The following is a 27,693-nucleotide window of genomic DNA, read 5'->3' as shown; positions in this document are numbered from 1 at the left end:
CCCAGGGGAAGGGGGACACTGCTGTGGGATGCCCCTGGACGCTGCTGGCCCCCACCCCTGCCCACCTACCCTGGCCGCGATTCTCCTTCAAGGGCTGTGTCCTGGCCCAACCCGGCTAATGGGTGCTCGGGTTTCTTCTGATGCCAGGCCTGATAGAGGCCTCTCCCCGAGCAGGCTGTCGCCCTGCACTCTCTGGGGGGCCTGAGGCTTCTGGGAGTCACACACTGGGCGGCTCCTCCTCTTCTCTGTGCCTCAGTGTCCTCCGCCTGAGTCCGCCTCCTCTCCTGTCTGCAAGCGGGATGGGAGGCAGGGAGAAAGGTATGGGTGGATGTGCGCATGTCACAGAGGTCCTAGAAAAATGGCCAGTTTGGAGCAGAGCTGGGCCCTGGGGCTGCCGGCACCACTCCTGAAGGGTTTGTGGGCCCCTCACCTCCCAAGTGGTGAGACCGTGTCTGCTGGTCCTGCTTCCAGGGCTGCAGGTAATACGACAGGCAGCAGGGTGCCCCAGTACCCGAACAACCCCACAAAGCAGCTACTTTTGTTCTCATTTTATACATGGGGGCGCTGAGGCAGAGTCAGGGGACTTGCCCAAGATCACACAAGCAGAGGGGCCAGGATGAACAGGCGGTGGCTTGAGTGCACTCTGTTTCCCCTCCCCCATGGATCTGCTCCCAGAACTAGTCCCTGCTTGGTGACCCCTCTATGCCTGCTGGGGTGGGAGTGGGGGGCTCTGCTGGGTCACATAACCCCTCATTTGGAGAGAGGGACAGTGATATGCCCAAGGGTAGGGCAGGGCCCTGCCCCTGAGGCCCGGGCGACTCTCCATCTCAACTGGCAGGGACCCCCAGAAGGGGCCCGGAGGGAGGGGTCAGCCTCACATCCCTTGGTCAGGTAGGACTCGGCCTGGCTGGGGAGTACCCAGCAGCTCTGGCCTCAGTTCTCCACACATTGAGGACGATGCTGGAGGGTTTCCTCATCTAAGGTGCAAGGCCTGGGGAGAGCCCAGCTCCTCCCAGCTGTGTCCACTCCAAAGGGTTGATAGCCACAGGAGGTGCAGGAGGTGGCCAGCCTGGGACGGGTGCCCTGAAGCCCTGCGGGAAAACCTAGCTTTCTGCCTCCCTGGCCTGGAGTGGCTTCAGCCACGTGGCACCACCTCCCAGGTGAGATGGTCTGTTCCACGGGGGTGGGGGCTAAATGAGAGCGGGTCTGGAGCCCGGTCTGCAGAGGGGTCAGGGCCAGGCAAGAAGTACCACTGCTGACACTGGAGAGGGCCCCCCAGGCGGCGGCCGTGAGGCTCCAAGGGGCCAAGGGACAGCCGGCTCAAAGCACCCAGCGCCCCTTCCCAGTTCATTCCCAGCCCAGGGGGACGTGGGGGCTGGGCCTGGACTCGCGCTGCCTACCCAGCCCCCCACTGCCACTCTCTGCCCTCAGCTCCAGGACGGAACCACTCCAAGTCACTGGACTGCTACTGTCCCACTAATACTTTCTTTGTTTTTAAGATTTTATTTATTTATTTGACAGAGAGAAAGCACACAAGCAGGGGGAGCAGCAGGCGGAGGGAGAGGGCGAAGCAGATGTCCCGCTGAGCAGGGAGCCCGATGATGCAGGACTCGATCCCAGGACCCTGAGATCATGACCTGAGCCGAAGGCAGACGCTTAACCGACTGAGCCACCCAGGCGCCCCCCACCGTTAATACTTTTGATGCCACTTTTGCAAATTAAAGCATAACGCACCAGGATGAAAGGGCAGCCTCTGCATCTGTTTGGAGGCCAAATAAAGGAGCGCTGGAACATCTGTACATCCTACAAAGTTTTGATTTCTCTCATTCAGTTAGTTTCGCCATCCCACCCTTTTCTGAGCATCCACAACTCAGGCTGCGGGTGGGCCAGGGTGGAGGAGCAAGGGTAGGGCTTCCTGGGCTTTGGAGGGGGCTGTGCCCGCGGTCCCTGGCCCACAAGGTGCTCTGCACAGTGTTCTGTCACCTGCCCTCACCTCCACACCTTGGGGAGTATGGGCCCCAGACTCGAGGGCAGAAGCCTAGGGACTGCTCGTGTGGGGCCGGGGAAGCAATCCCTCCAGCCAGCCTCTGTCTTGATGCCCTGGCCGGGCACCTCATGGCTCCCCAGCACTTCATGGGTCCCCTTCCTGGCGGAGCCCTCTCTGGACTTGGCTGTCCAGAGACCCCCGCCCCCATGTCCCTCAAGGCCCAGGAGACCCCATGGGCCACCTAGCCTGGCCTAGGGGCCTGACACCCTGTGGACTCCTCAGCCCACTCCCACTGGGCTCTGAGTTCTGGTCTCTCCAGCTCTTCTCTGGGCGGGAACCCTGCTGAACCCCTTGACATTCCCCTTGGGAACAGGCATGGGGGGCCCCTCCCGCTGAAATCACAGAGACCAACAGAGTGGGCAGACACCGTGGGACATTTATTTGTAGCTGGTTAAGTGCCAGGCCACCTGGGGCAGGGTGTGGACTGGCCCTCCCATGGCTGCCAGTTGGGCGGCCTGGGAAACACTGGCCCCTAGTAGGTGCGAGGGTGCCGGGACAGACCCTCTGGGCCCCAGCCCTGGTGTCACTGCCACCGCAACCCCAGGCTTTTCACCGGGGCTTAGCGCCAGGCCTAGGGCCTGTGTCTGCAGGGTCGTGGGGAGGGACATACTAAAGGAGGTTGAGGCACATCTGGTCGGACACTTGGCAATGCAGCCCAGCCCGGGGCCTGGGCAAGGTCACTGGAACACTCAGGGAGACTGGACCATGCGCTTGTGGGTGTCAAAGACGTAACGCTTGAAAGACAGGCTGAGGGCCACGTGCTGCGCAGGCTCGGACCGCTCGGCCACCTCCTCCTGCTTGGCTGCTTCTCCTCGGCCGGCCCGGCCCCGCTTCTTGAGGGTGGGTGTTAGAATCTTCTTGGACTCGGGGCTGAGGCCGCCTGCGAGCACAGAAGGAGAGCCTGTTACTCCGCCACTCCCTAGCCTGTGCACTCACCACCCTGGATGGGGACCCACTCGTACTGGCCCATTTCCGAGTCTCCTAGGCCCATCCCTCACACTCTCTTAGGCTGAGCTAGGACCCCAGTGCTACCTGGGCTCACCCTCTTCTGCCTCCTTCCCCAGCCAATGGGCCCCTGAGGCCTAGGGTCCACTCTGCCACCTAAATCCCTACATTCCAGCCCCTCCCCCACCATGCTAGTCATGGGCCTGTCCAGCTTGGAGCTCAGCAGGGCTCCTCACCTCCGTCTCCCAGTCCACTGCCCACCCATCCACTCTGCACTCAGGCTCCTGTGCGGCTCAGCCCCACACTTGGTGGCCACGTTCTTCTGCTCTAAATGGTCCTGTTGTTTCCCAGAACACTCACGCTAAAACACATACACTGAAACTTGACATCTGAGGCTCCCTGGGCTAGGTGTTCTCCAATTGCCCCTGAAGATCCACTCTCTGCTCCTCTGTGTGCTTGGGAGGCTGACCTCTGCAGACAGCATATGGGCTCCTGTGCCCTCTGGCTTCTGGTTGGGTTCAGCCAATGGGAGCCCCAGCAGATCAGAGGGTGGGAGGAGAGAGCAGCTGGGGTGTTGATTTCTGTTCCCTAAGGCTGGACCTCCTGTTGGGGAGCCTTCTCCCTGGGCTTTTGCAAATGCGGTCCCTCCACCCCCATGCAGGGGTGAGAGCGGCCCCCACTGGTTTCCATCACATCTTACTGGCTCCTTTAAACATCCACCCTCTGTTCACTTCCTCCACTATGTTCAGTATATAGACTTTCTATTCACCCTCTCCAGCCAAATGATTGAGTGGAAATCAGTTTCCTGCTAAGACCCTAAGGCCAACCCTAACTCTCCAGGCCCCTTCACCCATTGCTTTTGTGTGTTCCCTGCTGCCTTGAGGAACACGTGGCCAGTCCTGGGCTCCCTACAGTCACACTTATGAGCCTCTGCATGGGCTGTCCCCTCTGCCTGGAATGCCCTTCCCTGCCTTGCCAATGTTAGAAGTCTCACTCTTCTTTGAGCACCAGGCTTTCTCTGGGGCTTGTCTTTATAAGGAAACTGCTTGGTAGCAACATGGTGCAGCGTCTTTGGGGGCTGCTGGCCAGGGTGAGCTCTCGGCTGCTTTGAGCATGGATGGGGAGGCTCTGGCTCCCCCAAGGCTGTGGCCAGGCCTCAGACCAGCTCTGTACAAGCAGAGAACTCTGGAATAGGCTGCTCACAGCCCTGCTGAGGGAACCTGGTGGGAGCAAGCTGGCAAGGCTGTGTGGCGGGGGGGCGGAGCAGAGGGGGCGCCGTGAGACTTGCATGGGGCAAGAAGGCCCAGTGAGTGGCAGCTCCGGGAGTGACTACTGGGAGAGCTGGGTACACAGCCTTCATTCCCTGGCAAGGGGCAAGTGAGGTGGAGCCCAACCCACACTGTGCTTGCCAAGAGGGGTCCTGGCCGGCCTGTGTCCCCCCACTTCCTTCCAATATGCACAGAGGGGCTGTATTGGCCAGTGGACCTAGAGGCTGAGTCCAAAGCTGGCAGGAAGCTGGGGGTAGGCGTCAGGCAGAGGGCTCCCTTCCCTGCATGCCCTGGTGCACCCTGATCTGTGTCTGCCAGGGCCTAAAGGGCATCCTCCTTTGCCCCAAGATTGGCCGGGTGTTAGCGGTCTCCCTGAGAACCCAGATGTGACGCTCTGATGTCAAGCTTCAGTGGCCAGGATGACCTTTGCTCATCATGTCTCCACCAGGTGGGGAGCTCTGGGCGGCAGGGTGTGTGGATTATTCTGCTTAGACCAAGCACACATGCATGTTTGCTGAAGCAACCCCTTCATCTTACAGAGGAGAAATCGGAGCCCCAAGGAGGGCACGGACTCCATCCAGGCCCCACAGTGAGTCAGGAAGAGCGAGGGTTTGAACTCTGGGCTTGCACCTGCTGGCCAATGCAGGTTACTGCTCCCCAGCCCATCACTCGGTGGGGGTCCACCTTTGGCAGACTCCTGGAGACGACCCTGCTGTGAGAGCACCCTGGATGTTTAGAAAGGTGACCAGGAGGTTGCTTTAAGGCACACTGGAGAGTTGGCCAGGGATGGTCCTCTAAGAAGGACTCGGTCTCCCTTCCACAGGCAGAGGTGAGACTCCTGGCCTCTCAAAGCCTGCACGCCCCAGGAAGGCCGGACTCGCAGCTGATGTGAATGGGGCTCTGGGATGCTAGGGGCCTGCGGGACCCGTACCAACGGGAGCCGTCCTCCGGCTGGGCAGCACGGTGTCTGCTCGCAGGCCCCACACCCAGCCGGTCAGCGTACTTCTGGGATGGGGCGTGGGAATGGCCCTGGGCCAGGCCCCTAAGCTAGCGCCAGGCCCACAGGTATCTGCCTCCCTGAATCGGAGCCCCGGCCTCCTTTCTGCAAACAGAGAAGGTGGCTGGCACCAGACCCTGACAAATGGCATGGGCAGCCTGTCTCCCTCTGGTGCCAGGAGGTCTGATGGCTGAAGAGGCGCGGGGCTCCCCGGCGTCTGCGCCGGGCCGGGGAGACAGGCGTGGCCCAATCGGCAGTCCATCTCGCCCGCGCTGGCTCCCATTACACACGGTGCATACCTCACACTGCCCAAAGCAGGCAGACCCAGAAAATCTCTCTGGCACTGGAGAAGATGTGGCCATTTAATTGCTCTTCTGAGATGGTCAGGCTCATTTTCCTCCGCTCCGTTTGGGGGTGGCCTGGACACAACGCCCAGAAAGCCTCACCAATGGGTGAAGCTGTGGATTTGGAGCAAATGTCCCTGGGAGCCGCTCTGTTTTACACTGGCCTTTCTCCCCCTTAGCCAGACAGCCAATGAAGGGAAGTGAAGCGCAGCTCAAGATGTCAGGGGTTGGAGCAGCTGCCCACGCTGAGCTTCTCCCAACCTGCCCCTGTGTCCTTCCCTGGAAAACATTCACACAGTGCTCCAGGACTGGAAACAATGGTGGTGAACATGCAGACCAGGGCCTGGCCCCCATGGAGTTTACGAGTCTGAGAAGGGGCAGAGAGAAGATAGGCCAGCAAGATAATCCAGATAGCCACCAAGGCGATCAAGGAAGCAAAACTGCTGTGTCACCAGGAGGGGAGGGCGGCCAGGTTGTATGTGCCCAGGGCTGGCTTTTCTGAGGAAGAGTTCTGAATGGAGTTCTGCAGGGGGAGGTCCAGGTGACAGGGACTGGCTGCACGGAGATCCTGGGCAAGGGTCTGCAGGCAAAGGGAATCTGAGTGCCCAGTTCTGGCAGGCCAGGGGGGTGGGAGGGGGGGCATGAGCATGATGCTTGAGGACGTGCAGCTGCGTGCTGGGAGGGCTGCAGGGAGACCGCAGCTTACCACGTCCATGTAATGCAACCTGTGTGCCCGTTTCTTTGGGGCCCAAACCAGGGAGGGTCCTAGAGACCTTGGGGGACTCAGAGTGGTGAGGGAGGCGGCCAAATGCCAACTGTCCACCTGCCTGGCGTCCACCAGGGCTCCTGACACTTCCTTCCTGTAGGCCCCGGGGACACAGAGGCAAGCAGGACCATCCTGCTCTCATGGAGCTACCATCCTCTCTTAGGGACCTCCCTCTGAAGCACCCTCTGGTAGGCCACATAGGTTGGGCAGCTATGTGTTGCCCCTCCCGGGATGGCCCCTGACCTGGGGAGCATGCTTGGAGCTCCTGGCCTCTGACTCCTGCATCCCTCTCCTCCCACGTGACCTGGCCCGTCTCTGAACGGTTTGTTCCCCTCACCCCAATATACCAGGTGCATTCCCACCTCAGGGCCTTGGCATTCACTGGTTCTTCCGCTGAAAGATCCGCCCCAGGAGTTCCACTGGCTCCCAGTTCCACCTCCTAATCGCTGTGCAAATGTCACCTCCCGGTGAGGCCTTCCTGACCACCTTCACCCCCACTGCCCCGACCCCTCCTACCCAGCTCTATTTTTTCCAAGCTATTACCACCTTCCAACACACCGCTGTAAGTTCCTCATTCTGATGTCTGTCGTCTGTCCCTGACAAAATACAAGTTCTACCATGGCAGGGATTTTGTCTCTCTACGCACGGCTGGAGGCCCAACACCTAGAATGATCCCTGGCTCAGAGGAGGGGCTAGAAGAATACTACCAAGGAATAAGCACCGGCTATGAATCTCCCATGGTGGTCACTGCGTGGACCCAGCAACCCATCCTAGGCATTCAGTCTTAACAAGGAAACTGAGATTTGTACACACAGATGTCCCCACGCATGCAGGCACTTAGCCCTCACAGCACAGTGTGGAAGACGCCGAGGCCCGGGCCAGTAACTGGCCCCAGGCCACACAGGTCTGCAGAGGCAGAGCTGGGCTCGGTGAGGCGACTTGGTGCCAAGGTCTGGGTGCACCACTGAGGCCTATGAAGTTACAAGGGTGCAGGGATCCACAGGAGGGCAGTCAGGATAGGACGGCGTGCATTTGCTGTGGCAAAATATTCTGGGAGATGAAGTGATACCTGAGAAGCGCTTAAAGTCACACAAAGACAAACTTACAAATTAATTGGAAAAAAAAAAACCCCACAGGAATAAAAATTGTTGGAAGAGTTCTGCTCTAACTCTGGGTTGCAGAAAGAAAAGACTAGACAACTATCCACTAGGCTGTCAGAGATCAGGAGTAAGTTACAGGCAACACTTTCTTCTTCCATCTACTTTTCTCTGCTTCCCAAGGTTTCTTTCTTTTTCTTTAAAGATTTTATTTATTTATTTGAGAGAGAGAGAGAACAGGAGCCAGGGGAGGGGCACAGGGAGAGGGCGAAGTAGACTCCCCACTAGCCTGATGTGGGGTTCGATCCCAGGACCCTGAGATCATGACCTGAGCTGAAGGCAGACGCTTAACTGACTGAACCACCCAGGTGCCCCTCTGCTCCCCAAGGTTTCTCCTGTGAGCCTGGGGGCTCTACTCGGGGCCACCAGCATGACCTCTTGCACCCAGGCCTGAGCCTGGAGGAAGCACAGTGCCACCCAATGCAGTCTGGCTGCTGAATGCATGGGCACACCGGGAGGCAGCGGGGAGGGTCAGAGGGCTCCAGGGGGGTGGGCAGGGGAGGAAGGGGAGGGTGGGAAGGGGCCATCACCCTGGGCCAGGTCTGCCTCCACGTCCTGGTTAAGGCTCTCAGAGCTGCTGCGGGCCAGTAAACTCACTGCCGTCTCTCGGCCAGTGGGGTCATCTCTGCAGCCATCTGGCTCTGCCTGCTGAAGGGCGGGCTGAGCACAACCTCCGGCCATGCTCATGGCTCCTCCACGGCCACTGGAAGTCCTCGATTTCTGACGCCGCTGCTCCATGAAGAGCAGCGAGTCTGAGAAGGGGCAGAGAAGATGCGGGGGCACAGGCTTAGGGCATCCCCTTCCACAACCTCCTGAGGGTCCACGCCCTGCTCCCTGCCCTTGCTGCCCTGTCCTGGTGGAGGAGGCCTCTGGGGGCACTCCCCCGGGGGACCTCCTCCCTCATCCTGTCCCCAGCTGTGGAGGAGTTGCTCAAAGACCCATGTGGAGCTCTGGACTTAGTTCCACCAACAGGATAAAGTCCATCTTCTTACTCGGCATCCAAGACCCTGGGCCATCCAGCGTGTGCCTCTCTCTGCGTACTCCCACTCCCACTCCCACTCTCATTCTGCTGACACTCCAGCCAGGAGAAACCAAGCAGGGCCTCCAACTAGTTCCCTGTGTCTGGAATGCTCTTCCCTTCCTTTCCTCTCTGGCTAACGCCTACTCTGCCACTGTCTTTCCATGGGAGGGTTTTCCTCACCTGCTGAGGCCGAGCAGGATCCCTCTTGGAGCGCTACTTGGCATGATTTTTGCTTATTGCATCCCTCTCCCCGATGGCCTGTAAGGGGGAGGGGGGGAACTGTCCTTGCAGTGCTGGGCACAGGGCCTGGCAGGCAGGCTCAGGGAGGGTTCGCTGGATGAAGGCAAAGGGATGGAGCCACCTCGCCCAGGTGTGCAGGGCAGCAGAAGTAAGAGAAACACTCCCACAGAGCCTGTGCCTCTGTCTGCAAGCTGGCAGCCCAAGGAGACGCCCAGGCTCGGATGGCAGGCCCCCTGCCCCCTGTGACCTGGAGCCTGGCTCCCTACCCAGCGGGGTGCGCACAGAGTAAAATGAGCTACGTGTGTGAAGCGCACACCACGGCCATTACTCCAGAGGGCCTCAGCACACGGTCTGGCTCCTTCTCTCCCCAAACCCCAGGATTCCTGGAGTTGGGCTGCCCTGCTCCATTCCCCAACAAGCCCGGGCTGGGATGTGGTGGGGGTGGGCCGGCATGACCCCAGGGTGACGCTGCTCACCATGGCTTTCCTTGGGGACACTCTCCCAGGGCCAGGCTGGCCTTTCTCACCGAGCGCCAGCTCCACACAAAGGCACAGTGGGCTGGAGGCTGCTGGGTCTTGGCTTGGGCCAGGGGTAATCAGGGAAGAATGCGGGAAGCACAACTGTTTCCCAAGCCCTGGCCGCGGGTGCCGCCCTGACATGGCCATCAAAGGCCGGCAAATTGCCTCCAATTGCTGGCGTCGCTTTCATGTTGGGGGCCAGACTAGAAGAGGGGCCTCCACGCTGGTGGGCGGCTTACTCCCCCCAGTGGGAACTGAGCCCTTGCAAGCAGCTTGGGGTCATGGGCCCCCTCGGTGGCCCCATGGGGCTGTAGCCAACTCCAGCCACTCCAGCTTCCCCTCCTGGAAAAAGCAGCTTTGCAAAGAGCCGAGATGTCAGGGCAGAAGGAGAGCTGGGACAAGGGACGGGGGGCCCTTTTTGGGGTCAGTATCCTGGTGATGATGGATGGGTTGGGGAGCTCAGAGGGACATGCCTGGCAGCTGTGCTGGGCTGACGTATGGGGTGGCTGGGATGGATGGCCATGGAGGGCCTCGAATCCAGCCAGTCCCTGAGTCTAGACTGGACGCTGGGCCTGTGAGCAGGAGGGAACCTCTGTCAGCGAGGCGGAGGTCCCACGGCTGCACCGTTACCCAGTGGGCTGCAGTGTCAAACTTCCCCGGAAGAAAGAGAGGTCTCTGCCTGCTTGCCCTGTTAACGAAGCTGCCCCCCAGAGGTCACACGTGGTCACAGGAGGTATGGGTGGCACGGCGCTGACGAGACCTCTAATGTGGCTGATGTGTCGGCCCGTGCAGGATGGACCACTGAGGGGCAGGCTGGAGGTTAGCCTGTCTGGGAGGGGGCTGAGGGGGGCAGAAATGGGAGGCAGACTCAGCCAGGGCAGAAGTGGCCTGACATAGGGCAGTAGGGCTCCGTCATGTCTGATTTGCGTGGGGCTGTTGCGGCCGCCCATCCTGCAGGTATGTATACTGAGGTGCAAGATCTTGCCCACGGCCTCACAGTAGTTGGTGGTGGAGCTGAGATTTGAACCCAGATCCCTCTGCAGGCCAGTGGCCCAGGGCGGCGTGGGCCCTGTACAAGCTTAGCTCTGACAGCACCAGGGGAGAGGAGAGGCCCAAGGAGGCCAGGCAATCTGGTTCTCAGCGCAAGGCCCAGAGGCGAGCTGGCACTCGAAGGGCCTGGAGTGTTAGGGAGAGCCTGACCAACGGCAGGGGCCAGTGGGAACGCTGCGGGTGCAGAGAGGCGAGAATGGCCCGGAGGGCAGCCTTTGGGGACACCAGTCAGCTGGCTTCCTTTGTCGAGGCCCCTGACCCTATCTGTGAGAGGTGCTGGTGGCCCCGGAAAACCACCCCCCGCTTTGTCAGCCCTGTTTTCCGCATTTATCCTGGGGAGCGCAAGCTTTGAACGCGCTGGTTGGGGCTGGGAAAGCTGCCTGGTTTTCTCTGCTTTCTCTTCCTGCTATGGATCCTGTATGTAAACAAAGATGCAATTTGCTTTAAAAAGATAAGGTGATTAAGTTTTTATCAGACATGTACTCCGCTGTCCCTGCAACAAAGGGAATGAGGGGAAGGCGGGCGACAGAACAGGCCCTTTATTGGAATTGCTCTCTCTCTGAGGCTCTCCAGCGCACACTCAATGGGCTCCTCGCGGCCCCTTTGATTGGGTGGAGGCGAAGCAACGGGCGCCCGCACCCCCATTTTGATGTCTTAATGTTGCCTAATTCCTCCTTTAATTTATATTAAGCTTCTTAGCAGCAATGATGAATTCTTCAAAAACAAAAAGGACCCTTTGCACAAATCTTTCCCACACCATGTAAATTGAAATTATAATGTAGTCAAGTCTTTGGAGATTGGGGGTGCGTGGGGAGGGAAAACCAGCGCATTATGTGGAAGGAAGGATTTTGTTTTAAGGCAAAAACAAAACCATTCTGAGAAAGGAAACAACTTGGTCTCAAGAATCGGAGGCTCCATGAGGAGAGGGGCAGCTGGTGTGGGGCTGGGGGCATTCTGAACTACTCAACACCATCCAATGTCGGGTCCCACCTGTTCCTCACAGGGGTGGCCCAGCGCTGGCATGATTCCCGTTCACCTGGGGCGGGGCTCATCCCCACCCCCCACTCCCGCAGTGGCTGTGGGGTGGTCACTGAGGCTCGTTGTCCCCGTAGCCTGGGGCTCTACATCCCACCCGGGTCATTCCTCGTGTGCAGCCCAGAAGCTCAGGCAGGGCTCAAACCCTTGAGTCTACCCAGCCCAGAGTGGGCAGTCTGCCTGGCATCCCTGGTGGCTGGCCTTGCACTCCATGAGGGCCCCTTCCCTCAGGGTTCCCTCAGGCCCCGCAGGAGCAGGTTGCTGCACTGGGGCCTCGGGTGCTGGCCTCCTGGCATGAGCTGCCATGCTGCTCTCCTGCCAGCGCCTTCTGATCTGTTCTTGGGTCTCCTGACAAAGAGATCTTTCCAGAACAAAAACCTGATCATCCCTCCCAGCTCAAAATCTTCAGCCATTCCTCAGGCAGGTGTCCAAATTCCTCTAGCCCAGTTCCTCCCCAACTACCTTCTGCAGACGCAGTGTGTCCTCACCTCCTCCACTCACCCCTACACAGCCCCCCACCCATTCACAGGGCCTCACCGCTCACCTCTGCACAGGGTCCCAACACTCACCCCTGCTTAGGGCTCCCCACTTACCCTGCCCTGACTCTGTACTGGTGCTCTCTCATCTTCGGGTGACCCACAACACTTGTCTACCTGGCAAACCTCACTCCTTTGGTTTCTCAGCAAAAGGCTTAGCATCTTGGCTCGGCCTTCTATGATGCCTTCCAGGCCTCCATCCTCCAAGGACACCACAGCCTTCCACACTGCCTCAAGTCCAGACCCTGTGTCCTCAGGAGACAAGGTGCAGCCTACAGCAGTGGCCAGAGCAGCTCCAGGAAGGGGTGCTACTGGGCACCTAAGCCCGCCAGCACTCTGCCCCATCTACCAGTAGGCTGGGCCCTGGCAGCTGGCTCTCTCCCAAGGGTGACCCCTCAAAGGGTCAGAGCTCACCCACTTGTCCGTCTGGCTCCTAATCATCCTCCCACTGCTGGGCAGCCGAGTCAGACCCTGTCAATCTGCAGGAGGCTTGGGGAGCAAGAGGTTGGCCAACTGCCCACTGGGCTGCTAGAGGAGGCAGGAATGCACTGGCCCTTTCCTTCCCAATGTGCCACGTCTGCCTAGATCGAGAGGCCTGTGCCTCAGCACCCAGGGGACATGGACCCTAGTCCCAACCCCTAGGCTCATGCTCCCCATTAGCACAGGTGGTACAACCATGTGGGTGGGGACCTGATTGTTCAGATGGAATGGACCAAGTGCTCCATGAGTGGGGATGTGCCAGACATGGTGGGGGGGGGGGCACTGGTGACTGCAACCTGGGGATGGAGCTGAGCTGCCTCTGAATGGCAGTTTCCAGAAGGGGAGCCTGGACAGTAGTGTCCACAGGGACTCCTTCTGGCTGGCCCTCTAGGCTGAGGTTTGACAAAGTCTCTAGGTGGGGAAGCAGGGGTGAGGCAGGCTTCACAGGTCAGTGGCTAGGTCGGGGACTGGTTAGGTCACCTGCCTCCACCTCTCCCACCACTGTCATAGGACACTGCTTAGCTAGTGTCCTCCTCAACACACCACCCAGCCAGGTGGTTTCAGTCAGCATCTCATTCAAGCTTCCAGACATCCTATAAGTCACTTTCTAGGCAGGGGAGGTGACTGCCCAAGGTCACACAGCTGGTAAATGGGGAGTGGCACTTTGCATTCAAGCCTATGGCTTTACAAAGCTGTCTGCCCTGCTGCAGGCCTGAGAGTCTAGCCATGGGCCTGGCCACCCAGGGCCCTGCTGCTTCTCACTGGGAACAAAGCAGCAGGGACAGCAATGCCATGGGCGGAGGGTGGGGCATAGGGGGCTGAGGCTACTGCCGCTGAGGGTGGGGAGGAGATGGCAAAAGGCAAGGGCGTTGGCATGACTGGGGACCGCTCTGACTTGGGCAGCAGGCACCTCCCACCTGGCACCTCCCAGGCTGGGGGACCTTGTCTCCAGAGACTTCCAGGCTTCATGCGCCTCTCTGTTCTGGGTTCCACAGGGGAGACCACTGGAACTTGGCCACTGCCTTGACAGACTCTGAGGGTGGCCTAAATGGCAGAGAGGGGGTCTGAAGTTTTCAGAAAGACCATCTTGTGTGAGGCAGGCCTAGCCCAAATTGCCCCAAGGACAGGCACCAGCCAGTTCTCAATAATCACGAAAAGAACAGCAATGGTAAGCCTAGCCAGCATTCACTGTGCCTTTATTATGTGCCAGGCCCTATTCAGAGTGCTTCTGTACACGCTGCTCCTCCATTCCTCAACTGCTCCCTGGGTGTTGACTCCATTTATACACACGGAAACAGAGGCACAGAGGGAGCGAGTACGAGCCCAATGTCACACAGCGAACGTGTGGTGGGCTGAGCTCAAACCCACCGTCTGGTTTCAGACTCTGCTGCACCACGTGCTGGTGCCTGTGGGGCCACCCTCATGCACTGGGCCTGCCCCCACATGACCTCTGTCAAGGGTGTACATGAACTCACTTCCCTGACTGTGACTCTCTGAGGACAGAGATTAGATCCCAGCGCCTGGCACAGTGTCTGGCCAGGGAAGGATCAGAAAAGCAATTTTCCGTGCCTTAACCTGTGCAAAGAATGCACAGTACCCACTCCAACATTCCAAGAAACTGAGGCCCAGGGATCCGAAATGAGTCACCCAAGGTCACACAGCTAGTGGCAAACAAGTGATCATATATCCTCATCACTACTTGGATCCCAGTTCTTTTCCAGGTACCTGGAGGAAAGGGGTCTCCCTTCTTTCAGACGGCACTGCAGAATGCCACCTTTCTGCTGGTACCGATGCTGAGCCTGACTTTGCCAACGATGTGTACACACATGCATGAGCACACATATGCATAAGCATGCACACATGCACATATACACACACACAAGCATCTGGGCTGAGAGACCCCCTGGACGGTGGGATCCATTCCTTTGGTGGGTTCCGTTTAGCTCCCAGAACACAATGGCCACCGAGTCAGTCTTAGGTAATGGTCAGAGGACAGGGAGCTTTCCTAGAGACAGGCCTCAGTGAGAGCGGGGCAAGCAGGGGAGGGCGGGGCATGGTCCACAGACACAGAGCTCTGAGCCCATGGCCCAGATCTGGACACCAGGTCATCTGACATGGCGGCCTTACTGCCCCGCTCTGAGCGTCGGTGTCTTCCTCAGTCAGGATGAGGGATGGCAGGGGTAAGGCCTACAGCAGGGGCTGCCTCCAGGGGACCACCGGCTGCTCCCGGACTCTCCTCAACCTGCCCGTCCATGCAGAGGCCAGGAATCATCCCTCGTGCCGGTGCCCTCCTCCATGGACGGCCCCTCGAGGCCAGCTGTGGGGGAGGGGCTCGGTTCTTGGCGGCCCCCACGGAGATGGTCCCCGCCACCGAGGGAGCTGAATTTTAATACTCCAAACACTCACTCCCTAAATGTGTACACTCTTTAACAGCAGTTAATCTTCAATTAAAATACCTAGAGCAGAAACTAAGATAACTGGTTTAAAAGGTAGAGCTTATTGACAATAAAAGTCTTCTTCATATTGCTTTTCTTTAAAAAAAATTCCACATATTAAAAATGTCATTTTTATGACTTGGGGAAAAAAAACCTCGTCCGCATAATGAAGGCGAACAAAGGCCCGGGGAGCAGTCATCTTCCAGGGCCCATATGTGGCGTCCTGATTACTGTATCAGCCCCGTTTCCAGAGTGGAGGGAGAGGCGGGCGGGCAGGCGCCGGGGCTGGCTACCCTCTCCGGCTGACAGGGAAGGGTGGGTGGGGAGCTTCGGGGGTCCCTATCCACAGTCTTGATTTGACAGCCGTGGGCTCTGACGATTTACCTCCTCCCCGACCCGTGAAGACTGCAGCTGGGGCGAGCACAGGGGTGCCCACCCTCCACACAGACACACGGGGCTGTGAGCACACGCACACCCCCTCACGGGCAGGTCCCAGGCTTGGCTGGTGGCTCTCAGGCTCACAGAGGCTGGAGTGTGCACGGGGCTGACCCACCCACGCGGCATGCCAACGGCCAGCATGCGCGCTGAGGCCGGCGGGACCCTTACTGCATGTGTGCAGTAGTCAGTCCACAGCTGTCTGCTGTCTACACTGGGCACCAGGACCTGGCTGGCTCCCACCACTTCCACCCTCATGCCCACATGACTGCATGGGTCCCCAATGCCCAGCACAGGGACTGGCACAGAATAGGTGCCCACAACTGGCATCACTGCCTTATTCTTACCTTGTCCTGGTCCTTCTCCCCCCTGAATTTTATACCATAACTGCCTCTGGATCACTGGCCATCACTACAGCCCAGGGGCTCTCTGTAGGCATGACGGGGATGGGGTACCCTCCTCTGGCTCTGTGCTATCCCATGCAGCTGCTGACGGGCTAGTGTGGACCCTCTTCCATGGCCGTGTATTCTCCTTCGAAAACACCATCTCTAGTTCTGCCCTGGTCAGGATTTAATCACTTGGTGGCCACAGGGCTCAGATCCTTCATCATGGCCTGGTCGGGGTTATGTTACATATGGGAGGCCGCCCCTCCCCTGAGTCTGGAGGCGTATACAGGCTTTAGCTTGGGGTACCTCCAACCAGTGTTCCTCCACCCTCAGGAGCCTGGGTTGCACAGGGCCCGGGGAGGACCGGCACAGGGTTGGGCATGGCACCAATGGATCTGAGCTGGAATCCATGGGTGTCTCTGTGCCAGTATGAACACATGAGGGGCTCCCGTTTGGGGAGTGCAGCATGTGAATCACAGAACAGCTCTCATCATGACCCATTTCCCAGGTGTGGCCCTATACCACAGCCAGCCATGGAAGGTGACTGCGTCAGGAGCTCTGGGCTCTGCAGGGTACTTGGGAGATGGCCCCATAAATCTCAGTTTCTGTGTCTGTGAAATGGGCCAAACAACCCCCTGCTTTAGCAGGGAGCGGGGAACAGCCCCTCAGAGAGGCAGTGAGCAGATGTGGCTCGGACCCCCAGAGAGAGCCGGGCATGGGAAGGGGCCCTGCAGATGCACCCTGCCCCCCCAGCCCTGGAAATGATGCCTTCTTCCGCTTTGTTTTTTTCAGATAAAGTCTGTGGGGCCTTCAACATCAGATGCCTGTGCTACTGGTGCTGAGGAGTGAGTTACGACACACTGCTCTGGGTGTAGGATGCACGTCTGCCACACGCGTGCTCCCACGTGGGTGTGACGGCAGGGGCGGAGGTGGCCCGAGGTTGGCTCCGAGGAAGGCCCTGTCCTCTAAAGACCTGACAGGCCAAGAGAAACCCAGAGGACCAGAAGACGGTGAACACTGGCAGAGCCCTGGGGAGAGAGGCTGGACTCACCACCCCCTTCTTGGATCACAGCGCCCCCACACCAGCCAGGGGCACTCAGAGCCCTGCAGAGAGCGGGCCTGGAGCATGCTGTCACCCTCCAACAACTAGTCAGGTGGGCACAGGTGTGGTCACCAGTGTGGCTGGGGGAGTGTAAGTTGAACAGAATGGCCCAGGCGCTCAGAGAGTGAGGGGGCCTCCATTACGTTGCCCGGCTCTGCACAAAGCCCCACAGCCATGCTGGTCGGGGCGCAGAGCTGGGCAAGGTTGCAGTGCAGCGGGCATATGGCCTAGCATCTCAAGGTTCGAGGCACTTTTGAGGGTCATCTGGGGAGGCAGTACACCTTGTGCCTGGCTTCTCTGCCTCTAGGACTAAAATTCAGGTGTTCAGCACCTTGCTTGTGCCCACACATGGAGCCATCCTACCCACCTGACTCCCAGCTTTGGCTGTTTGAGCAGTAGGCCAGTATCGTGGAAAAGAGGGTGGGATCGGATCCGCATGGGCTGAAGCCTGATCACGAGCACACTATGTGCTTACTCTCAGGGTAGGCAGTTCGCCTATTCTCCCATCTGTAAAACGGGCACAATCCCTATTGCACACGGTCGATAGGCGGATTAATGCAAGACGAGGGTTATGGCACGTAGGAGGAGCTCCAGAAATGCCTGGCTTTCTCTCCTGTCTGGTGGCCCTGCTAACCAAGGCAAACAGTGGTGGCTCTGAGTCCTCATGGGACTCTGGATTCAGGGTGCTGGCGGAGCTCGTCACAGCAGTGAGAGGCTCCGTGTGAAGTCCTGACCCCATACCTGCCCGGCACATGGCGAGCCCTCCCCAAACACTGGCGGCTGTCATTATGGCCCAGGTCAGCGGCTCATACTGCAGGCACCCTGTGCCATGTCCCTGCTTGCTCTACCAGCTCACAGCCACCCCAGCTCAGATCAACCGGGCTCCAGATTCTGAGGAGGGACTTAGCCCAGACAAGCACCAGGCCCAAGGCTCGGCTCAGACCATGTTAGTCAGCGGGAGATAGGGCTTTTGGAGTTAATCCAACACTCCCCTCTCCTGAGGTCAACCATAGCACACTCCCTGTCAGGGCGGGTCCGTGAAATCACTGTGTCGAATGAAAACCAAAAGCCCTCCCAATGTTCCTTTAACTGGACCATGTTTATAAGCTGGGGCCTCCTGTGAGCAGGCAGCCAACCCCTTCCTGGAGGGTGGGGTGGGTTCCCAAGTGCCTGGGGTGGGCCCTCCCCAGAGGGACGGCTTTGCCACTGACCACTGTGTGGCTCAGGATGGCCACGTGAGCTCTCTGGGCTGGTCCATCATCTGGCAACTGGGGCTGAACAGAGTATTTGTGTCCCAGATGGCTGGGGAGATAGGAGCAGATGGTGGTGGCTGCATGGGGGTTTTGATGCCCTTCATGTCCCTGTTGGGCAAGTATCAATCATCAGGGGGTACTAAGCCCCCCTGCCACCCAAGCCCCTGTGTTTCCCCTGCAGACCCAGTTATAAATGACCCCAGTATGTAGCTCCTCCCCAATGGCCCATCTCTCCTGTCCCTCTTCCCATGACTCTGACTCAGTCAACAGACACGGCGAATGGCCTTAGCCCCCAGCTCCCGCTGGCCCCCCACCTGGAATGCCTTCCCCGGTCCCTCTGCCCAGCTGATTTGTCCTTTAAATGGCAGCTCAAGCTGATTGTCTTCTTAGTGCCACCTGCCCTGGGATGGGTCCTGCTGGGCATGATAGGCTCCCAGGCTCCTGAGGGTTGTGATCCCACAATACAGAGAAAGGGGGGGGGGGTGTCAGGTGGACTGGGGAGGTCCTGAAGATTGTCAGCCTGGGGGATCAGAAAGCAGAACAGATAGCCCCCCTCTCCCACCTCCCCGCCCCCGCCCCTGCCCTCGCCCTTTTCTACTTTGTCTTCTAGACTGGGTTTCAGAGAGCACCTGCCTAAAGGGCATGAGCACCTAGAGAGGGCAGGGCTGGCCTCCCTCTGCCAGACATGCTAGCCACACCACGTGAAAACTCACGGTCAGTGAGAAGACGGCTGGGTCGTGACAGACTGCACAGGGAGGCACAGGCCAGGCTGGTCCCTTACTGGAAAAAAGTGAGCCCGTGGCGGATGTTCCTGCTGGCGCCTCTCACCTCTTGGGCCCGGCCTGCCAGCCCCCAGGGTCCCAGGGAAGACTATAGTCCCTAGCTTCAGACACACTGCTGGTGCCCACCCAATGCGCCCTGTACCACCCTGTTGTCTTCTCCAGCTAAGCCGTGAGGGCTGCTCCTCTGGACGCCTTCTGCGTTTGCCTGCTTGCCTTTGCAGAGCTCTCCCCCTGGGCTGTGAGTTCTTTGAGAGGTGGGGCTGTAAGGCACTCATCACCCAGTCTCAGGCCCAAGCAGGGTCTGGCACATGCATTTACTCAACCTTTACCCGAGCATGTTGATTCGGCCCCTATCCTCACGGGGCTTACACCCTGTAATTCCCAGGTGAACAGACCATACATAACATCAGAAGTTAACAAGTGCTGTGGCTTTGCTAGGTATATGTTCTCATCTAAACGTGCTCTTGCATTAGGCCCTTTACCCAGAGCAACCCTATGGGGACGTCCTATCATTTCTCCCAACTTAGAAATGAGGAAACTGTGGCCCAGAGAGGTGAAGTCATCTGCCCAAGAACACACAGCTAAGTAAGTGGTGGAGATGGACTCCTGACCAGCTTGGGCTTGAGAATGTGTGTTCTCACCATCTGGCAACAGCGCACCTCTCACATGCCTGGAAAGAAAGAGCAGGGTGCCTTGAGTGCGAGGACTGTGAGGTACTGACTGACACAGCTGAGGAGGGGGCCTCTGGGTGGCATTTTAAGCTGACCTGAAGGAGGTACATGAGGAAGCCATGGGGGTCGACGCGGGCCTCAGTGGATTCTGAATGAATGAATGACAGAGTGAATAAACACAACGTAGCAAGTCAGGGGAGAGAGCTTGTGGAAACAAGGGGTCAACAACATCCTCTCCCAGATCCCTTCTCAGGGACAATGACCCCTCTGGCTGTCACCATCGAAGGTCACTGTGAGCTTACCCCCCAACTCCAGGGAGTATAACAACCACCCCACATGTGGGTGGGTGGACTGTGGCTAAGCCCCTGAGGGCGGCCAGGCCCAAGCACAGGCAGCAGGAGCTGGGAAAGCGGTAGGCTTCCAGACCTGGCAGGAAGCCACCCAAGGCGCTGACCAGTGGGTCAGACTGACGGATGTGGTGCAGAGGCTGGGAGTGCTGGGTCCCACTGAGGCTTTGAGGGGGCTCTAGAGGAGTGGAGGGGGGGGCACATAGAGGAATTCTGTCCAAGACAAAGGACCAGGGCTTTGCTTATTGCCCCTGAGTGACCCTGTGCTAGCAATTTCTAGTGCTGAGCGGAATAGGGAGGGGAGAATGTGGGAGTGTCCGCTCAAATTACTTTTGTGCAGTTTTAGGGGAGCCCAGGTCCTGGGGAAATAGTCGGGTGGGACTCTGTCCTCTTGGTCTGGGTTGATCCAGAGGCTCCTGCCTCCCAGATCTACCATATTTCCTCTTACCTCCCAGTCACCTGACCCACACACCTTACTTGAGCCCCAGGTCTCTGCCCCTGAACTTCCTCAGGTCCAGATAGTTAGCTCAGTGCCTCTCTGAACCCCGTAGCTGGAAAAGGCCAGCTGAGACCACTTCTTCCAGGGAGTCCTCTGTGCTGTGTGGATGAGTCTTGCAAGCAGGACTGCCAGAGCCCCTGGCCAGGCAGGTGGTGGTGGGTGGCCTAAGGCCAGCTTCATGACTCTCAGAGCCTTCATGGCCATGTCTGAGGAATGAGGACCGTGGTCCTCACCATGCAGGTGGTGGAAAGGTAGCACTGAGCAAGGGCTTTCCTCTCCACCCCACTCAGCCCACAGAGAGGGTTTCGATGGTGCAGGCAGGGCCCCGTCTGGCCTGGACCATGGCCTGGACCAAGCAGAAGTGATTCAGAACTGCCCTCCGCTCCCACCCTGGAGATCAATCAAGGAGAAACCAGTGACCGTCTCAAATGCCAGCCTGGCATCTGGTTTCCTCAGCTGGGAGAGACACGGTCACATATCTGGCCACACAGCACCTTCCTTTCAGTCACTCTGAAGAGGATTTTTACTTCCTTTTCTTCAAGACTAGCTACAACAGTGAGAACTGCCAGGATATAGGGGCATTTTTATCCAAGGAAAACTCAAGCATGCGTGCGGAGGAAGGGTCAGAGTTGTTGCCTCTTTCCTAGTGGAACTGATCTGAACCAAACCACCCACTGTTCTCACGGCCCCAGGGCAAGGTCCAGCATCATGGAAAGAGAAAGGGTGCCTGGCAGAGGCGCTGGGCCACCCGTGGCCCCCGGGGCCGTGTCCTCCTGGAGATGGCAGTGTACGACGCTCTGGGCTGGGCCTGTTCCTCTCTGCTGTCAGGGAGGCACGGCTGGCTGCAGAAAGAGCACCCACAGCCTGGCCTCTGCCCACAGCCCCCACAGAGCCTGCTGCCCTCTGAAATCATGGTGCCACGTGCCATCACACAGCCCCTCCTGCCAGTCTCAGTGGTCACCAGGTCCCACACGCAGCTGCCTACATGGCTGGGGGAAGAGAAGTGGGCTGGGGGCTGCAGGGCACTGGTGGGCGTGCCTGTTGGCTCATTCATTTGTGGGGATGTGTGCAGAAGGGACAGAGCACCCTGCTTTCTGGCTCATCCACACTGCTTCTCTCCCTGCTCTAAATTTCACCTGCCCTGTAAGGGCCACCTGAGTCCCTTGTCACCATCAAAACTCCTGGATAACCCACCTGGGGTTTCCCAAATCTCTTTTCCACGTCACTACTTTTGCCACCACCTTTTTAACTTAATGAATATGTCTTTAAATCAATTCATTAGTTCAGTCAGAAAATGTTATAGGCTACCACAAGTGGAAACTCAGTATCCCTTGTCCCCACACAATGCAGGTGAAAGCAGACACATGACAAGCAACCCTCTTTGTCGACTTATTTGCATGCCATCTTGAATCCTCTTGCACACCCCAGGGAGGACCTGCGCCACACGCTAGGGGTACCTCTGCCTGGGCGTTCCTTCCTTGGACCAACATGCCTGTCGGGGCCATTGCCCCAGGCCTCAGCCTCCTTGTCAGCTGTCCCTCTCTCCAGCCGCGGCCTCGGGGGTCGGGAGCACTGGGCGCCAGCCTCAGAGCTTGGCTGTGACCTGGCATGAGACTCTCCTGACTTCCAAGGTTGGCCAGTGACTTTGGCAGAAAGGGACTCAAAGCTACTGAGGCAGTGCACGTGAAACAGGCAGCGTGTGTGTGGGCACGGGCAATCCTGGGGGACTGGCGCATGGCAGGGCGCACTGAGCTGTGTGTTGAGGATGTCCGACACACTTCTACAGCTGAAGTCACTTCTGGCTTTCTGTGGGTCCAATGTGGCCCCTAAAGGTCCTTTAAAAATTGTGGATCGGTTGCCAATATTTTAAAATGTGGGCCTACATTCCCAGGGCAACAAGTGGCTGGAGGCGAGCATGGGCTGCCCTTTCAGATAGGGCATGGGCCCCCCACCCTGCAACCAGTGCCTCCTGCTGCAGACTCAGCCAGGCCTCATCAGCTCTAGAACTAGGTCTTTTCTCAGGTCTGAGCTACAGCAGCCCTTGGATGGTGAACCCTAGGCGCTGTCTGGAAAGCCTGGAGGAATCCAGACTGCCTACCACGCCTTGGGGTGGCCCAGGGAGATGCCAGAGGAGGGAGCTGGGCTGGGGCAGAGACACTGGAAGCTGTGCCTTTGCCACCCAGTGCCCTTTCTCAGATCTTTGAGCACTATGGGGTTTGCGGAAGTCACAACAGTAGGGAGATCTGAACTCATTCAAACAAGACCCCAGATGGGCTGCCAGGGAGTGCGGGGGCAGCATGGGGGTGTTGGAAGGCCTGGGACCCTGTCTTGGCGTTGATGCTACTGTGTGCCCTGCACTATTCTGACCCTTAACTGTTTCCTCTGTGAAATGGGGTAACACTGCCTTCCTCACCAGACTGTGGGGAGGGGTAAGAAAATCCCTGGTGCACTCAGTCCAGCAGATGCTGGGGAAATGGCAGCCGAGGGAAGAAGTGGAAGCTCTGTTCTCCAGACACTGCCCCTTAATGAGTTCTTAACCTTGGACACATCCCCTCTCCGGCATCAGCTGCATGCACAGGGGGCCTCCAGCTGCCTCAGGTCCTACACCCTCTACTCTTTCCCAGCGAGCCACTGGTATGCGCATGTGTGTGTATGTGTGTGCGTGTGTGTGTGCGTGTGTGTGCGAGGCTTCATCAGACTCCTGCCAAAGACTCTTCATGGACCCACCATCCATCAGGGGGATCCCTGACCTCTTCAGGTATCAAGACATCCCATGCCCTGTCCAGTATGCCCCCAACAGCCCATGTGCTTTGGGCAACAAGAGTGCCCTCTCTCCTGAGCATAGCCATGGCTCTTTCTGCCTGGAACTTCCTTCCCCCAGACCATCACTCCCACCCTCCTTCAAGGCTGAGCTCAGTGCCACCTCCTCCGAGAAGGCTTCCCCTCGAGCTAGCCCGGCTACTGCTTCTCTCTGTGCCCGCAGACAGAGGCACCTAGGCCCTCCTTCCTGGGGCTCACACTCTCATTAGAGACCAAAAAGAAAAATGCCAGCCTGAGAGCAGAAACCAGCCTCCAGAGGATTTCTGAAATAGTCGAATGACTCACTCACCTTCGAACTCGGGACATTTGACATGCAATTCTGAATTTCTAGTTTGTCTTGCAAAGCCAGAGGACCTGTCCTCACATTCCCACCCTGCAGCAGTGGGGCGCGGCAGGCCTGCCTGCACTGTGGGCCCACCAGCTACTTTGTATCACTGCCAAGCACTGCTTCTTTCACCTGAGACTGGCTTCCCTCATTTCTGTGACCTGCTGTCCCCCGTAGGCCCCGAATTGACGATCCGGCAGGATAAGCCTCTGAGCGCCCCCACCCCTGACCTGCAGCCGCAGCACTTCTAGCCCAAGTGCTGGCTGACGCCGGCGGGACAGGGCTCAGTACAGGCTGCGCTGGCGTGAAGGACATTTGCTGGCTCTCATTCTTGTTCTCCCCCAGCAATTGTGTGTGACGGCCAGAGCTCAGGTTATACACTCAGACTGCCAGGACCCAAAGCCCCGTGCGGGCTCAGGTCAGCTGTGTGGCTTCATGCAGGACACTGGACTCTCTCTATGCCTCAGTGTCCTCATCTGAAAAGTGGGGACAGTACTAGAACTTATATTACAGGGTGGCTGTAAGGCAGGTGAGTTAATAGAATATAAAGCACTTGGAACAGTGTCCAGCACAAAGCGAGGTCTAAACGATATTCATCATTTTTATTCTTACACCTCAAACACTACCACTCTGGCGTCTACCACATACCATTCATTCAGCGCAGGGCACAAATCTCTTTTGAGTACTTACTGTGGGGGACACAGCAGTGTATAGGTTATGTTTGCAAGGGGGACAGACTTATGTAACCACCACATAAATGAAGGGGAACATTTTAGACAGTGCTGTGAAGGAAGTGCAACAAAGCAAAGAGGGACGGCACTGGGCCCAGGGTGGGGGTGCTATTTTGGATGGGTGCTTGAGGAGGCTGGTCTGAGGCCCCAAGGACCAGAAGGAGCCGGCAGCAAACATTTGATGGGGGAGTCTGTGGGGGTTTCACTCAGGACCTCATGGGGCAGGGAGGAGGCTGGTGTGGCTGGAGGAGGGGGCTGTGAGGAGGTGGGGACCGGGAGCTGGGCACAGCTCACACTCACCAGCCACGGCAGCTGCCCCTCTGAGGGAGGAAGCAGGCGGTGCCCATCTGCACCCTCTGCCGGCGGCTGTGAACTGGGCCCATGCCCCTCCAACACGAGGCTGGGGAGGGGTGTGGGGCAGCAGGAAGGGGGGGAAGAGTTATTTTTTTCTTCTCTTTCTCCCTCCCTCTTTGCTCTTTTTTTTCAGATTCATCCTAGTATGGCTGTGAGGACACAGAGGGAGAAAGGGCAAGAGTTGAGAGTGGCAGGAATTTATGAGCTCAGAGTGCAGGCTGCCTTTGGCAGGGGTGGGGGAAAGGGGGCTCCTTTTGCCAAAACAATATTTAATTTTTTTTAAAGGCCGCTACAAAGCCGTGATTAAGCTCAGGGCCCTAAAACAAGCCCATAAAATCGAAAAATATTTATCTGGAAGGGTGGCAAGTCCAATAAAAGTTTTATGAATGTTTTATAACTGCCCTGTCAGGAAGCTGGCCTCTCACTCACCTCCCTTCTGTGAAAAAAACAACACACACACACACACACACACACACTCTCTCATGGGCACAGACTCACGCTCACTGGTACAGACTCATGCTTACCAACACAGACACACGCTCACACCCGTGGACACACAGACTCAGATACATCTGCACACACACACACAGCCCGCACAATGTTCTGCTGCTCCACGTTCTCTCAGGTGGGGATGGGGCATGGGAGCGGAGGGCGGGCAGTGCTGTCTCTCTCGGAGCCAGCTCAGTCTGCAGGGTCCTGCATCCCGCAGCCTGGTCAAGGCTGCCAGCATCTCAGCTCTGAGTACGCTGCCTCCTCCTCAGCCATGTGTTTTGGCTCTCAGCTACAGTGTCTACCTCCGGCAGGCACAAGGCCTCAGGTCCAGTCTCCAGCTGGCACCCTATTTCCCCAGGAGAGGCACCTCAAGGTCCAGGAGTTTGAAGGGAGCTTTCTGCTTTGAGGTCTTAGATTTCTTTCCCGTGGCAACCCAGAGGGCTTACCAGGAGGCCAAAGACTGCCAGGGGCTTTATTCTTCATAACAATCTGGGGACATGCCTGTTAGGACCCCTAGGAAGTGGCCCCACAGAGGCAAATGCTCAGGCCTGTCTCTAGTGGTTTCTCCTGTCCTGACGCTATGGACAGAGTCCACACCAGGCCCTGGCATGAGTTAACGTGCCATCCACTCTCACTGAATCTCCCACGGCTCACTCCTGCTCCTGGGCCCAGCCAACTGGGCCTCCTCACCCGGCTGTTCATTGCCTTACTTACCTCAGGGCTTTTGCACAGACCCCCTTGCTATAATGCTGCTTCATCTAAAGTCCTCTGGGTTTTATCAAACCCCACGAAACTACCCTTTTCCTATCAGACCTGCTCTCTTCCTCTGTGGTGCCCATCTGTCCGGAAGCACGTGCTACCTCAGGGCCATCTGACTACCCCTTTGAGCTCTAGAAAGGCGGGGACAAAGCGATTTCTCTTGCCATTGAGTCCCCAGCCTGAGCCAAAGGTGTAGCACAGAAGAGGTGAACAACACTGAATGAGCAAGCCTCGGACTCTAGAGCCTGGAGGTGCAATGCACGTGGTTCCCCAAGGTCCCCACTTGTCCTGGACGGGCTACTAGAGGCCAAGCCTGACACTGCTCAGGCCTCATGTCACAGCCTCGCCTTGCCCAAACCAACTTTTGCCTCAGAGAAATCGCCCCCTGCCTGTGGCCAGTCTGCAGCAAACATCAATGCCCTTTCTAACAACAAAGAGGATGAGCACTCAGGTGGAGGGGGGCCAGCTACATGCCTGGCTCGGACAGGTGCTTCCAGATCCCAGCTCACCTCATTTGCACACACTTCTCCTCCTTTACGTAATGCGACAGGTTCCAGATCTATGAAGCGGCCACCAGGAAGGTTACAGATGGGAAATGGCCTTTGGCAGAAATCAGACGGAGCAAACCGGGAGACCGATTTCCAACTGCACACACAGGTTTCCCTTCACCTCCAAGAGCTGATGAGAAGCCCCAGTTCTGCTCTCCTGGGGAGGCTGGAGGGATTCCCACAAAGGCCTGATATTTAGGGCCGACGTTGGGCTTCTGAGAAACCAGGCTGAACCCAACCGTCTGGGGAGAAAGCTGCTCCGAAAACCCAATGACTGCCTCCTTCACTGGCAAGAAATGTCGAGCGGGGAAAGGCAGGGGCTGGTGGGGTGAGGGCAGAGAGGAGGCTGGCGGGCCTCATGCCACCTGCAGCTGTATACATTCTAGGACCACACAACCACACTTCCCTGTGCCTTCCTACAGAAATGCTCTGATGCTGCTCAGCAGAGGGGAAGGGTGGAAACGGCCCACCTGTCCTAGACAGGTGACAGGTGCACCCACCATGGTGCATTCAGACTATGGGTAACATACAGCAGTCAGACAAGTCACCGAGAACTGCAGACTAGAACAGCAGCTGGTCAGTCAACACTTGGTTCAGTGCGAGACCACGCAGGTAAGAACTGAAAACACACAGAAACCATTGACACTGTTTGGATGCAGTTGCATGGAGGCAGAGCACAAAGACGCACATGGGCACGAGATCCCCAGCTGAGGGGGGTGGGGGGGGGCTTTCACTTTATTGGTAATATTCTATTTCTTAAAATAAGAGAGGGGGACTGTGAGAGATTTGAAGCATGTGACAGACGTTCACATCTGTTTGATCTTGCTGGTTTCAGGGCTGTCCATTTTATTCTGTATGGCCCAAGTTTTTCAGGGTTACAAAGAAATTTTTTTTTCTTTTTTTAAGAAAATCGAATACTGATGAAAAGGAGAAAAGGTGTAGGGATGTGAGCTGTGAGGTCACGAGCTGTGCTCCTCGGACCTCAGCTTCTTCATGTGCCCAGTGGGGAGAGCGAAGCCAGTCTCAGACCGCTGTCCCCAGAGCTGGCTGGGCACATGCGCATGGCATGAAGCGACTGTGATTGAGTCAAGCCGAGCCTCTGGCACCGGCTACTACAAGAGCCATCCCGCCTCCCCCCGCCGGCTCCCTACACACCCGGCCTGAGGAGCGCCAGTAGCCATGGGACCTATTCTCATCCTGGGGAAACAAGGCAGCGTCAAAGCTAAGCAGCACTGGGTGCCACGGGGACAGCTGATGAGGCTCAACCTCACCTGGGGTCAGGGCAGGGCTCCTGGAGGAAGCTCTAGGACCCCAAGAGACTTCCTCAGTCCTCAGTTTCCCTTCTGTTTG

General features: G+C 57.8%; 1 protein-coding gene across 3 annotated transcripts in view; it reads right to left on the bottom strand.

Moving 5' to 3' along the window:
- Positions 1–1,488: 1,488 nt before the first annotated feature.
- Positions 1,489–27,693, bottom strand: part of EEFSEC (eukaryotic elongation factor, selenocysteine-tRNA specific) — a 245,902-nt gene continuing 219,697 nt past the window's right edge. Inside the window, exon 8 of one of the 3 annotated variants that reach the window (XM_045904217.3) lies at positions 1,489–2,927. In XM_045904217.3, the coding sequence (XP_045760173.1) occupies positions 2,737–2,927 (191 nt within the window). In that variant the 3' untranslated portion in view covers positions 1,489–2,736. The remainder of the gene's footprint in view (positions 2,928–27,693) is intronic. The other 2 variants (XM_045904218.3, XM_064591223.1) reach the window with 2 other exon arrangements.

This window comes from Mirounga angustirostris, unplaced genomic scaffold (genome assembly GCF_029215605.1).
Source record: "Mirounga angustirostris isolate CCGP_5_RB_7025 unplaced genomic scaffold, mMirAng1.0.hap1 SCAF_1, whole genome shotgun sequence".
NCBI lineage: Eukaryota > Metazoa > Chordata > Mammalia > Carnivora > Phocidae > Mirounga > Mirounga angustirostris.
The sequence above is the reverse complement of the archived record's forward strand: the minus strand, read 5'-3'. Positions and strand labels throughout refer to the sequence as shown.